This window comes from Oncorhynchus nerka, linkage group LG22 (genome assembly GCF_034236695.1).
Source record: "Oncorhynchus nerka isolate Pitt River linkage group LG22, Oner_Uvic_2.0, whole genome shotgun sequence".
NCBI lineage: Eukaryota > Metazoa > Chordata > Actinopteri > Salmoniformes > Salmonidae > Oncorhynchus > Oncorhynchus nerka.
The window spans coordinates 17,915,932-17,929,715 of NC_088417.1; the positions used below are offsets into that span (position 1 = coordinate 17,915,932).

The 13,784-nt window shown below is 42.6% G+C and overlaps 2 protein-coding genes, 1 long non-coding RNA gene and 1 other non-coding gene across 6 annotated transcripts in view; 3 read left to right on the forward strand and 1 right to left on the reverse strand.

The window, feature by feature from the left end:
• Positions 1 to 671: 671 nt before the first annotated feature.
• On the forward strand, positions 672 to 5,569 carry LOC115104935 (uncharacterized). The gene is made up of 3 exons (XR_003859825.1): positions 672 to 742; positions 2,121 to 2,223; positions 3,613 to 5,569. It is a non-coding gene; the product is annotated as an uncharacterized LOC115104935 (long non-coding RNA).
• On the forward strand, positions 1,244 to 1,329 carry trnay-gua (transfer RNA tyrosine (anticodon GUA)). The gene is given in 2 exon segments: positions 1,244 to 1,280; positions 1,294 to 1,329. It is a non-coding gene; the product is annotated as a tRNA-Tyr (tRNA).
• Positions 1,437 to 9,714, reverse strand: LOC115104934 (dnaJ homolog subfamily C member 5-like). Of its 2 annotated transcripts, XM_029626361.2 has the most exons (6): positions 9,630 to 9,714; positions 6,493 to 8,447; positions 5,903 to 6,025; positions 3,874 to 4,087; positions 3,579 to 3,753; positions 1,437 to 2,214 (listed from the first exon to the last, which is right to left on the reverse strand). In XM_029626361.2, the coding sequence occupies exons 3-6, from the start codon at positions 6,007 to 6,009 to the stop codon at positions 2,126 to 2,128; spliced, it is 585 nt and encodes a 194-aa protein (XP_029482221.1). In that variant the 5' UTR covers positions 6,010 to 6,025; positions 6,493 to 8,447; positions 9,630 to 9,714; the 3' UTR covers positions 1,437 to 2,125. The 2 variants fall into 2 exon arrangements, with proteins under 2 accessions (XP_029482221.1, XP_029482218.1); XM_029626358.2 differs by lacking the exon at positions 9,630 to 9,714 and having other exon boundaries at positions 6,493 to 9,449.
• Positions 9,715 to 10,406: 692 nt separating this feature from the next.
• The window catches only part of LOC115104933 (high affinity 3',5'-cyclic-AMP phosphodiesterase 7A-like), a 43,049-nt gene continuing 39,671 nt past the window's right edge, over positions 10,407 to 13,784 (forward strand). For both annotated transcript variants that reach the window (XM_029626356.2, XM_029626357.2), the window contains exon 1: positions 10,407 to 10,544. In XM_029626356.2, the coding sequence (XP_029482216.1) occupies positions 10,407 to 10,544 (138 nt within the window). The remainder of the gene's footprint in view (positions 10,545 to 13,784) is intronic.

The window sequence follows — 13,784 nt, forward strand, 5'->3', positions numbered from 1 at the left end:
TACTTGAATGCTTCGCAGGACAGGAAAATTGTCTATTTCACACACGTATCAAGAGAACATCCCTGGTCATCCCTACTGCCTCTGATCTGGCAGACTCAATAAACACATGTTTCGTTTGTAAACTACACAAATAATGTAAATATAAATGAGTGTTGCTAGTATTGCCCCTGGCTATCTGTAAATAAGATAAAAAACAAGAAAATGTGCCATCTGGTTTGCTTAATATAAGGAATTTGAAATTATTTATACTTTTCATTTTGATGGGGTAACATCTCACAGCAAGAACTAGCAAATCTGGTGCAGTCCACGAGGAGGAGATGCACTGCAGTACTTAATGCAGCTGGTGGCTACACCAGATACTGACTGTTACTTTTGATTTTGACTCCCCCTTTGTTCAGGGACACATTATTCCATTTCTGTTAGTCACATGTCTGTGGAACTTGTTTAGTTTATGTCTCAGTTGTTGAATCTTGGTATGTTCATACAAATATTTACACATGTTAAGATTGCTGAAAATAAATGCAGTTGACAGTGAGAGGACGTTTTTTGTTGTTGCAGAGTTTAGTATGCATTTGCATCACTTTCAGTAAGGGACTTTTATTTTAAAAACGAACCGAAAATTCCACTATTGTGGTTCATTCTAATTGTGGCTAGCTTCACATATGTGGCACATGCAGTCTCCGGTTCACAGAGTAACATTGTTGCTTGCTAGCTTCTATGGGAAATGTAGGCATTGACAATGGTAAATTATTGTTACAGCTAGCATACTTTTAGGATACACATGGCCACATTATCTTCGACTTGACTCATGCTAGCTAGCTAAGTGTGTCGAATGGGTTTGAAAGTCGTTGGCTAGCTAGCTACTGTAACTAGCTATGTGCATAGCTAGATAGCTCGTTTGTTTTTATACTTCATTTAAATATGTGACTGCTAAAATTAGGTCAAATAAACTATTTTGTAATTGAAAAATGTAGGCCAATAATACATTTTATTTAACCCAAATTAATTAAACTACACAACTTAGCTAGAATGCCGAGCAAGATAGCTCGTTTGTTTTTATACTTCATTTAAATATGTGACTGCTAAAATTAGGTCAAATAAACTATTTTGTAATTGAAAAATGTAGGCCAATAATACATTTTATTTAACCCAAATTAATTAAACTACACAACTTAGCTAGAATGCCGAGCAGAAAAGCACCTTCATGTATAAATTGTCCACTGCGACACTCTTGCATGTATCCCCTTCGATAGCTCAGTTGGTAGAGCGGAGGACTGTAGAGGTTAAATAGCGATCCTTAGGTCGCTGGTTCAAATCCGGCTCGAAGGAGGACATTTTTTCTTACCTGATTTGTGAAACTAAAGCAATTGATACACATATATCTTATCTACATGTTTGAAAAACTGTCAATGTGGTTTATAAAATAGATGCCAAAGTAACATTTCAAAAAGGGCAGTCTTTATTGCTCACATGACAAAATACTGACATCTCTCAATTCTTTCACAGACACAATTTTAAATGCACAATTCTAGGGATACTTTGTATTTTGTTCAGAATAAATAACAAACAACCACAATGCACACAAACTAACACTCATTCAGAATTTACAAAGTGTAGTCAAGGGGTGGAATGTAATTGGAACCCTTTTGGGATCTACCAGGTCAATGAATGAATCCCCTCAGATCCTGGGTTCAAATACTATTTAGGGTATTTAAATTACTTTAAAATACATTTGGAAGTAAGTAGATATGTTTTATTTGAAAAGACAAGTAGTTGAATATTGGAATGTATTTGAAAATACAGACTCAAATGACTCAAATACACTACCATGCATTTAACCCAGGTATTCTGGATAAGAGCGTCTGCTAAATGACTTAAATGTAAATGTAATGTAATGTATTGGAAAATAGTTTTTGAAACAAGTTAAATAGTAGGCTATTTATAGGAAATTATTTGAAAACACTTTCAAATACTTAGTTGTAAGTGATTCGGGCCACATTATTTGAAAATACTAAAATATATCGAAATAAGTATTCAAATAACAAATCCTCAAATACAGGTATTTAAAGCCAGTTCTGGAATCCCTATGACATCACCAGTCCTCCGGTCTTTCTTCTTAGTTGTGTTAGGTATAGGCCCGTCGTCCGTCACCAATCAACCCGGTCCTCTCGCTTGCATTGGTTGGCTGCTGTATTATGGGGACGTCGTCAGCGTCTGGAGAGGGTAAGATCAGCTCATCAGTGCATCTGTTTACGTTGTTGCAGCATGTTGCACAGAACTAATCAAATATGTCATATCCTCCAAAATGTTCCTAAAAATAGGCCTAGGATACTATCTATAGTATAGCTGTTCCTGTTGAGACTGGGGGATGTCTTGACTGTCCTGTTGTGAGGGGGTGACGGCTGCCTGCCTCTTACCTCCTGCTGCCGGTTGTCCTTTTGGCACCACAGACTGGGCACACTGTCAGCCTGGCTGGCTTGAAGGGCAGTTTTACAACTTTGGTTGTAAAAGTCCCCGTTAATCAGTTCAATTACCGTGGGCTATGCCTACAGTAGGAGGTCCTATTCATATTCATAAATTCTCCCAATAAATATATTATCATAAGCAATGTGTTCTGAAGCCAAACACATGAGTAGACCTTCTCATCATCCTCCCATGGGGGCTGAGACTTTGCAGTGAGTGCCTGAAACCAAGCCCATTGTTTCCCTTTAATCGTGAGATGGGGCTCAAAATAACTGCTATGGAAACACATTTAGAGACGTGACTCAGAGGCAGTAATTATCAGTTGTATCTGAGAACTGCAAAGACATGGGGAAAACACACACCCCACCTCCCACAGCTAACTGGCACCAGAGCAATTTATCATCTGGCACAAATATATCAAGTATATTTATTTTCATTAACTGGCTGACTTGGTGTGTTTGAGAAAACATATTTAAAGTTCGTCTGTGCCATTCCACTGTCTTTGTGCCCTAGCATCAAAGTCACTTTGCAGCATCAAATGCTTTTCCATTAATAGATGAGGTAGTATTGATAAGGTGATGTGATGTAGGCAGAGCTTATTAAGGAGGTTGCTGCTGTTGTTGTTTCAATAGATGAATAATGAAACTGCGAGCTATTGGCTAATTCTGAAGCAGTGAGAGATAGTGTGTGAGGCTTGCTCTTGGTAGAAGTTGCCCTTAGGCACAGATCTAGGATCAGCTTACCATCCTAGAGTCCCAACCTTAGCCATTAGGAATGTGAAATGCAACACTGACCTCAGATCAGTGTCAAAGGGCAACTTCATCCTTCTCAGTGGGGCTCACCTTATCTCTCTGTTACAAAACCCTGACCATTGTAACTGTGCTGTGTCACTTTTATCTCTAGCTACATGTACATATTACCTCAATCACCTCAACTATCTCATACCGCAGCACATTGACTTGGTACCGGTAGCCCTTTTATTGTGTTACTGTTTAATTTTTTTGTGTGCTAATTTTCTTCCTTTTTAACTTTGCGTTGTTGGGAAAGGGCTCGTTTCACAGTAAAGTATACACCTGTTGTATTCGGCACGTGACAATGTTATTTGATTTGCTAACCTGTCTCCATGTCTGTGCGGATCTGCTCCTCCAGGTCTTCAGGGGACACGTAGGTGTCGGGGTCCTCCTCTCCAGGAGTTTTGGGTTTACACTTCCCACAGCAGCAGTTGAAACAGCAGCACAGGCAGCAGCAGAAGTAGCAGCCTGTTAGCACGCCGCAGACCGCAAACAGACCCTGTGTGGAGGATGGACATAGACCGTTCACTATTAACACATGAACATAGACTTTCCTTTTTCACACACACATAAACACACACACTCATGCACATGCACACGCACACACACACAAACCCACCTTTGCCCACCAACTGGAGAGCATGAAATAAGCATTGACGTTCTCCTCTCCAAACTGCTGTGCCACGTACAGACCGAGAGAGCCATAGCTGTCGTAGATGTTCCTCTTGGAGGCATCTGACAGCACGGAGTGGGCATTGTTGAGCTCCTTGAATTTATCTGTGGCGTTCGGGTTCTCTGGGTTCTTGTCTGGATGATATTTCAAAGCAAGTTTTCTAAATAGTAAAAAATATTACGAAATTGAAAAGATGATGCAATCTGAAAGGCTTAGCTAACAGAAATGTTGTTTTCATTGTTACTGTCTTGTTATTTTATGGTCTTATCTAATGCGTTCAGTAAGAGGCAGCAGTATTATCTCCCATTAGGTGGGGTTAGAAGCCTGCTCCCTCACACCCATCAACACACACATCTGCCAGGCATTGGTATATTAGTTCAATTAGCCCCCAAAAGTTGTAATAGCATGTATAGTACAATTACAGATCTTAAGTCAGGCTCGAGAATATGTAACCTATGGTATATAACTGAAACACTGAGCTAAATGCTGGTGCCCAGTACTATACATGGTGTACCAGTTTGCCATTTTGGCTTCAACTGCAGTTGTTTGTTTTTTGGCATTAGGTCCATTGGAAACCTTGGTTGACAGACACCATGAAATAAATATAACTACAGTCACTTTTACATAATTTTTTTTTCTCATTGTCTTTTTATGCTGTAAATTATAATTTCTCATCAACATTTCATGAAGCACGTCTGCTTGTTTATTTTTAATGAAGCCAAGAGGCTCTGAAAATGCTGCTATGATTACATATTCATTAACCACAAACAAGGGCTGTTCAAACGCTAACCATTTGGATGGTTCCTGAAAGTGAATTCCAATTAGAGCAATTAATTAAGAACTACTAATTGTGATGGCATCTGTATGACTCGAAGTCTGAAGTGAATTTATATTATAAGTCATTAGATTCTGACTTACTACATGTTGGAATGCCTTACTACATAATGGAAATGTATTGGTGAAATGAGAGAGAAGTCAATGTATGAACGAGGGCTTGACAGACATACTTTGACTGAAATGTAGGTTATAGGATAAAATAGTTATCTTAAACAAAATCTACATTCAAATGTAGAATTACATTACTAAATATAATTGATAATGGCTTGGGTTAAGACAACTGATTTGGATTAGGTCTAAGCATCAAAGGTTCCTTTCATACTAACATTATTACACAATAACCATATTAAAGTTGAGTACTGAGACCAGTGAGTTTTATCAGCAGCTCTCCATATTATAGGAAGTCTGTCCTGCTATTTTATTATAAGGTTGAGGTACTACTTGTTGAGTGGGTACATATCAATTTGTCTGCTGCAATAATGCTAGGGTCATACAATTCCCAACAGGTTGTGACAAGCTTCCAAGTACACCCACGCTTGTGTGTGGGACACGTGCACACACACACACACACTTGATATGAACCGAGTACAACGAGGGGTACCATCTGTTCTGTAGTATTAATATTTTAGTTTTATGGAAGTCATATTGTATTCATGCAGCTGTCTGACAATCACTTGCTGTGATTCTAAAAGGTCTTGTAGCAGTCAGTCACTCTGTCTCACAAAGTTATTATTTTTCTACATCTGTGCCACATTTCTCCTGAAAAACATCCCATTAAAATGATTCCCTCTGACCTCCATAGACATTGGTTGTTACATGACGTTTGTTTGTGCATGGTTACAGATCAATGTATAATCTGCTACGATGAAGAAAAGGATCTTTGTTTACAAACCAAAACAGAATTACAGTATTTTGAGTTATATGGATGAAACGCTTTATAGGAGTCAACATGCTGAAGGGTTGTTGGTCAGTGATGTAATATGCAGTCCGGTTATATGTTACTCTACAAAGCCAATGACTCCAAATGGTGGGTCCTCGTACATGCACAAACACACAAGGAGCAAGGATTTTGTGTGCGTGTGTGTGGTGTTTTTGTGTGTGTGTGTGTGTGTGGTGTTTTGTGTGTGTGTGTGTGTACCTGTAGGACTTCTTGATGTCATCCGGTGTAGAAGTCTTGTCGAGGCCCAGGACTAGATAGAGGGTCTCTCCTGAGGTGGACAGGGAACGTTGCCTTTGCTCTGACATCTTTTCTCACCATTACCTGCACAACACATCAACCACAATGATTTTCATATGATACCTGATGTTGACTGTGCGGTTGTTTGGCTGATCCACTGATCTGCCAGTAATTGTATACTCTTCACACAGCATCTCTATTCATTATTGATAGAACTGTTATAAATATTAATTTAAAAACTTCCCACAGGGAACCTACAGTTCAATTGTTTCCCAAACTCTCCCTCACTATGTTTTATCTTCAACACTCTATTCGATCCAAGAGTCACTAAGTCACTACATTGTCACTGAGTCACTACATTGTCCAAATTCATCAGAGAACACCAAAATGAGAGAACCCGTCGCCTTACTGTTGAAACATGGACGAAGACCTCAAAAACCAAACAACAGAACTGAAAAGACTTAGGATACATTTTTGCCAAATACATCCTCTGCATTTGTCCACAGTTATTCCTATCTCTGTCTCTGACTTTCCCGTTCCTCTCCTCATACCTGTTCCTCTGTCCAGGCCGTCAGCTCCAGTGCTCCAGTCGTCCCTGGGAGAGACAGACAGGTCAGTGGAGTCAGGTGTCTACTCTGTGGATGAGATGAATAAAACATACAGGCAGATAGTCATGGGCTCACATTTCAGCAGGCCTCGCAGCCAGTGGCCTTAACATTGTTACCTGGATGTTGAGTTGGAGTTTAAAGGGGACTCGGATGTAAGTCTACTATACTGCAGGATACGGAGGTGTTTGGGTGGAATAGAAATGGTGTCAACTGGTGATGACTGTCTGAGAGGATGGTGAAAGATAAGGTAACATTTTTAACGTAATGTTGTGCTGTTTAGTATACTATCTGTTCAGTAGGTTCGATAGGTTTCCACCATGGTTTTCACAAGACCTCTGTATTCAGTGACACAAGAGCACCACCTACTGGAACATAGAAGAAAAATAAATGTTATCCTGCATGAATACTCTTTTTCCACAAGATGGCGATACATAAATGCAGATTTTACAGATGAACATGACCAGAGGTAAAAACGTAGCTCCATAAAGGGTGTGCAGGTGGACTCAAAGTTTACCGTAACAATATAAATAGTTTTCACCTCAGCTCAGTGTATATAAAGACTAATGATAGCAATAGTAAAAGGCAAGATGGCGCCGACAGACAATGGCAGCTCTGGTTCTAGTTCACGAAGTAACTTTGCAGTATATTGTTTTTTTGGGGTGTTCTTTTTTACATTATTAGCCCAGAACGTTTGTTGTTTTACAAGCATTTCACTACATCCGCAATATCATCACCTAATTATGTGTATGTGACCAATGCAATTTGATTTGATATCTAATAATTTAGATAATAATTTAGATAAGGTAAAGTTATCAGACCAGTGATTCTTTCAAGGAGTGGCATATCACAGTTGTAATTGATTGTTTATTGAAAGTCCATAGAAAACCACAGATTGGCATGAAGGATTGGATTAAAATTTTATTGAAGGTTAATTTCCTGATAAAAAACAGTCATATTTATTGTTCAAGTCTAGTCAAATTAAACGTGTGGACTTATTACATCTAAACATGTTATATAAGGAATGCCACTTTTTGCCAATAGTCAGTTGATCTTATCCAGAGGTGCCCACTGTATCATCAATTAGCGCTAGCGACTCCTCTGGTTCCCTAAAGGCTGTCACAGACAAAGGAGGAGGGGTGGGAGGTGTGGGGGGATTGCAACAAGATACTTGTAGCTGCTTGGGGAATCAGCAGGTATGCGGCTAACCTGTCCCTGGACTCCATGCTCTATAGTCCGTGCCCCCTGGGCTTGCCGAGTGCCTGATGCAGCTGAGCATTTCTGCCCAGGGACCAATATGTGTGTGCTATAAAGGAACTGTTGGAGGAATTAATTAACAAATGTTTTCCTTTTCCCTTTCCCACAGACAGTCACACTCATGGGAGTGTGTACACATACACACACATGCATGCACACACGCATGTCATTTTAGAGTGGTCGAGTGGTTTGTTGAAAACACTTTGTAAAAAATACCAAATAAACACCAACCTCAACTACACTTTTTGAAATGTGTATGAAAAATGTAGTTTATTAATCACCACAGCTAGGCCCAGTCATTCTGACCCGTTAGAACGTCACCAGTCGACATCTAGTCTAATGTAATGGGTCTGGATTGGCTTGTCCTTTGCTAAGGTTAATATGGGGTTCTACTATCATGTGCCTAGTCTTCGCTGAGGGTGAGTGACTGGCTGGTGGAGTGATTTGGCACACTGTTGCTTCAGTTGCCTGGAAAAGACGCAGGACCTCCCAAGGAGTGTGATTGTGTGGAATTGCATTGAGAGTGCCGTAGAAGAGAGGGAGGGAGGGATGTAGTGGAGGAGAGGCCAGAGGGGTACTCATTATGCCCCTCAACTGGCATTCAGCCTGACTGTTGCCATGGTACAGCTCAGCCCCCAGTTCTCCTGCATAAGACAGAAAGGAAAGTTGAATAAGAATGTATGTAGAGGTGGTTCTTAGAACAGTGTTTTCAGGGGAGAATTCTGGAATGGAATGGTTTGTTCCTTGACTTCACGGAAAGAAGGTATTATTTAGGTCTAGCCTACTACTCACACGATTTGACAATAGAGACCTACCGGACAATAGCCACTGTCTGCAGGTAATAGGTGTTAGTAATGGATATAGGTCAGTCTGACATTGATGCAGGACAGGCGGAGTATGAGTTCTGTTCTCTCTCTCACAGATGCATTTGTTGGAAGTTCTCCTTCCTACTGCGTCAGTTGAAATGGCGTGGAAACAATGTTGATTCAACCAGTGTGTGCCCAGTGGGTGGTTGCCAGTCTGTTTAGCTAATATTCCACTCCATTCCTTGTATTCCATGTCATGTCAGTGCTAGAGGCGTAACTAAAGATACACTGATTCGAATGCAGGCTGTATCACAACCGGGTGTGATTGGGATTTACGGTGCACAATTGGCCCAGCGTCGTCCGGGTTTGACTGGTGTAGGCCGTCATTGTAAATAATCGAATTGCCTAGTTAAATAAAGGTTACATGTGCCAACGTGTGCATAGCTAGCCAGGCTATCAATGAAGGTAGGATGGTCAGTAAAGATCGATACAAGTCATTTCAAATGTAAGTAGCCTATTCTTGACTTATTATATTAGTCTGAGCTATCAGACACCCTATAGCTTTTATAAACAGATCATTAAAAAACATTACTTTTGTATACTGGAAGTGTACTCAATTCCACCATAGCCTCACATTGAAAACTGGAGTCCCACTTCTCAAGTAGCTACAACTGGATGACTCACGCAGAAAAGGTAATCACATGCAATGATGTGGACTGCTCTAGGGCAAACCCCATTGTGCTGGAAAACCCTTGTGGAGATCCGCGCCGTCGGTGAACGACTGCTCAAATCAGTATCAGGGGATCGCCCTGGACGTCTAGCCAATAGCGTAACTTGTTGCAAACGAAGTCAATGCCATTGTCCAATCAATATAGATGTAACATTAGTAGCCGTGCTGCAATTGGATAAATTGCACAAGGGCGTTATACGGTCGCTCGAACAGTTCCATCTCTGGCAGGTGGTGTGTTCGAGAGCAGACTAATGTTTAGGAAGATAGGTAGTTAAAGGAGATACATTTACCTTGATTCACATTTTTGCGTTTTCGGTGCACTTAATATTGTTTGCCGGACGCCGAGTTTGAGTGAGATTAACGTCGAGTTTCCCCTTGAGCCAGCCACTTTCTGTTGAAATTACACAGTGCTGCATTGAGTGAGACAGAAGTGTGGTCAATTACGGGTACTATTTATACTTACATTGTGAAGAAAGACCGAATACATATTGATAATGTTTCTTCTGGCACGTTAACTGAATACCACCAAACCACTGTAAAGGCAACTTCTCCAATATTTACCTCGTAGGATTCCTTTCACTTCATCCACCACTGCTGTATGTCGGTAGCTGTCGTGTTTTGAGGGGTCGTTCCTTTTGTTTACATTTTGAGACATATCACGATGAATCACGTCTGAGAGGAGTTTTGGACAAAGAATGAGTACGCGTTTTTATAAAGATGCATAAAATATAGAGGCCTCGTCTTTTGCGGGCCCAAATCTGTGTGGAATAAGGAGCGAAGGATCCGCATTAAAATAATCCGAATAGAATGGGACCAAATGAGACGAGAAACATAGACAATGTATCAATGACGGCGATTTTGTCAAGTTTAAAGTCGCCTAGAACAAGAACAAGTAGCCTACCCTACTGCTGAAGCAACAACTGATCCCCCCCACAAAGGAGGGATACCGCTCTGCAATCAACCCTATTCTTTTCCTGCATTTAATTTTCCATTCTATCAATTCATTTCTGTTTATTACATTTTTTTTTATTTGAATTTTGATCTGGATCCAGCTCTGACTTTGTTCAATGGAAGTATGTTACCAGCTGCCGGTTTTGCCTCTAGACAGGCCGGTTCCTAAGCATGTCCTCAGCCGGAGAGGAGCCATCAGTTTCAGCTCCAGCTCGTCTCTCTTCGGCGCTCCTGATCCAAGACAGCTGTCTCAGGTACTACCTAATTATTGGACCTGTTTCGGTTTAAAATACACGGTTTCTGCACGCTCTATTGACACTACATAATCATGTTGATGACAAATGTCATGTACTACCTAATAACCAGCTGTTGAATCGCTTCTTTCAGATTCATGAGTCGTATGGGAATCCTGCAGGTGGTATCAATTTGCAATGTCACCCTGAAACTGTACTACAAGAACCGTTTAATTAACCGGTTAATCAGTTAATGGAGTCACGTTCCAATTCTGCACATACACGTGACTGTACAGTATCGTGAACATTGTCTGTATTGTTATTGTTGCAATGCTTAGTGTTCGTTGCAACAACTGTCTCCTACCAGTTCTTACAATGTGTGCGCCAAGGAATGTGCTACCTGTCTACTTTGTAGTGTGTTCCAATCCAGACACGTTAACAGACTCGCGTTAAAATATTGAGCCGCATTGGATAACCTATTCCTTTAGTTCTTATCCTCCAATTGCACAGTAGGCATAGTTGTGCAATGTCGCTTAGGCCTATGAGTTTAAGTATCTTTTAATGCAAACTTTGGTGCAAGGAAGCCAATATCTTTGTCATTATAACATCATTATAATAATATATTTTCAATTTGGTAAGTCCTGGAACTGATAACACATGACTAAAGTTATCAACTGATGATTATGCCAACTTGTATCATGTTTCGTAGTTCATAGTCATCCTACAGAATAGTTATACATTGCACTTTTGTTCAAGTCAGCCCCCTCCCCCAATTTAACTCCCATGGCATTGTAACACATTAACCAGGCAGTGAGACGTGTGTTTTGTGTTTGGGTCCCATCCCTCTTCGGGGGACAATCCATTAGTCTTTTGTCAAGCCCACTGCTTCACATAACCACCCACGTGTCTGCTTTCAAATCACACTCATTGACAGATATACAACCCCTCTCTGAGCCCACCTTTCTCTGGCTCTCAGGACAAATGATTTTCTGTCAGGTGTTGTGGAATGTGTGCAGGGATAGATCAACCAGACAAGCTACATCCATCCATCCATCACTCCGGGCCCTTTGTGTTCCATCATCCTTGTAGAAGTGGTGTGTGTGTTAGGGTGCATTGTGGGATAGTAGAGGGTCTGGTTGTGTGGGCTCACATTCTAGAGCACTGGTCTCTGATGGACCATGCTTCACAGACCCTCCCCACTGAAGGACCACGGAGTCCCGACCCCCTAGCATAGAATTTGTGTTGCTAGAACGGATAAAGTCCCGCTCAGTTTTCAGATGCGATGATCATTAGTTAGTTGAATATTCCAAATGGCTGCCATGTTACACCATGTAACGTTGCTTTGAACGGGGGTTGTCCCTTCTGCTCATTCTAGTTCTATGCCCCCTGTGAGAAGACTATAGTCAGCAGGGCGTGAGATCAGATGGCCCTGTGTACAAATGCACTGTAAGGTCCATTGTGCTCCTGGGTCGTGTTTGCCCCTTGTTTCTCTGGAGTGGGCCACAGTTCATTTGTAATGGGTGGCTGTGTGCTGTTGGGCTTTTACGAGCTACAGACTCTTTATAGTGTTAAGTGGGGTTACTTGAAACAATGATTTGCATCAGATTTAGGTTTCTTCATGTGAAGAGATCAGCACTACAGAGGGTAGACTTGTCCCAGTAGGGGAGGGTAGACTTGTCCCAGTAGGGGAGGGTAGACTTGTCCCAGTAGGGGAGGGTAGACTTGTCCCAGTAGGGGAGGGTAGACTTGTCCCAGGAGGGGAGGGTAGACTTGTCCCAGGAGGGGAGGGTAGACTTGTCCCAGGAGGGGACTTGTTGTCCCAGGAGGGGAGGGTAGACTTGTCCCCTTGTCCCAGGAGGGGACTTGTCCCAGGAGGGGAGGGTAGACTTGTCCGTCCCAGGAGGAGGGTAGACTTGTCCGTCCCAGGAGGGGAGGGTAGACTTGTCCGTCCCAGGAGGGGAGGGTAGACTTGTCCGTCCCAGGAGGGGAGGGTAGACTTGTCCGTCCCAGGAGGGGAGGGTAGACTTGTCCGTCCCAGGAGGGGAGGGTAGACTTGTCCGTCCCAGGAGGGGAGGGTAGACTTGTCCGTCCCAGGAGGGGAGGGTAGACTTGTCCGTCCCAGGAGGGGAGGGTAGACTTGTCCGTCCCAGGAGGGGAGGGGAGGGTAGACTTGTCCGTCCCAGGAGGGGAGGGGAGGGTAGACTTGTCCGTCCCAGGAGGGGAGGGGAGGGTAGACTTGTCCGTCCCAGGAGGGGAGGGGAGGGTAGACTTGTCCGTCCCAGGAGGGGAGGGGAGGGTAGACTTGTCCGTCCCAGGAGGGGAGGGGGAGGGTAGACTTGTCCGTCCCAGCAGGGGAGGGGAGGGTAGACTTGTCCGTCCCAGGAGGGGAGGGGAGGGTAGACTTGTCCGTCCCAGGAGGGGTGGGAGATATTTGCTTTGTGGGCTTTTTCAGAACACTAAACATTTGTGTTTTTCTCCCACTGTTTGGCCATAAGGGTGAGTCTTTTCCTCTGTGGTCACTGCAGTGTTTTTTTCTGTGTGGTTCTGGTACTGTGTGCTTGCTGCTTGGTCCTGGTGTTTGTGGAAGCAGGGACATGGGACGGGCTAGCGTTACTGAGGGAGCCGGTTCAACATGCGCCCAGTTTCTGAGGCCAGTGGCTCTCTGCCAAACTCGGCTCTCACTCACATTTCCTCTTGTAAACAGACGGCGAAAGTGTAGGGTTCAAGCACAAAAACCAACGTTTTCTTGGAGTATGCATGTGAATGGGTGGGAAATATGCTCTAGAAAAGGTGGAGCGGCTCCCATGGCCACAGCATGGGAAGAGAAGGACTTGTTTGTCTGTAGGGCTTTTAGTTTGCAGCAATATCGTATCCTCTGTAGATGTGATCCATGGAATGACATTACATTTAAAGGAGAAACACCTTCTACGGGCCTATGCATGTGTACGTTGAGGTGTAAAAAGAGAAGGCTAAAGTATATTCTATGGCTTCAAGGTGTTTTACTTAGTTGACGTCAGGATAATGTCCAAGTAGATTGGAAACGGAGTGGGCATGTCCACCCTAGGAGTCAAGTAGACATTAGTTTGATGTCGGACACTATGACAAGTCCTGTTGTACAGGACAAGGAGTAGAACACGGTCATTTAATCATGTGGTCTACATTACACACAGGCAAGATATCCTCATTTGACTCCTGAGTTGGTGTTTACATCGCGAGAGCCAGGCCATTACAGGGAACAATGCAGCTGCCAGTACCATGTGC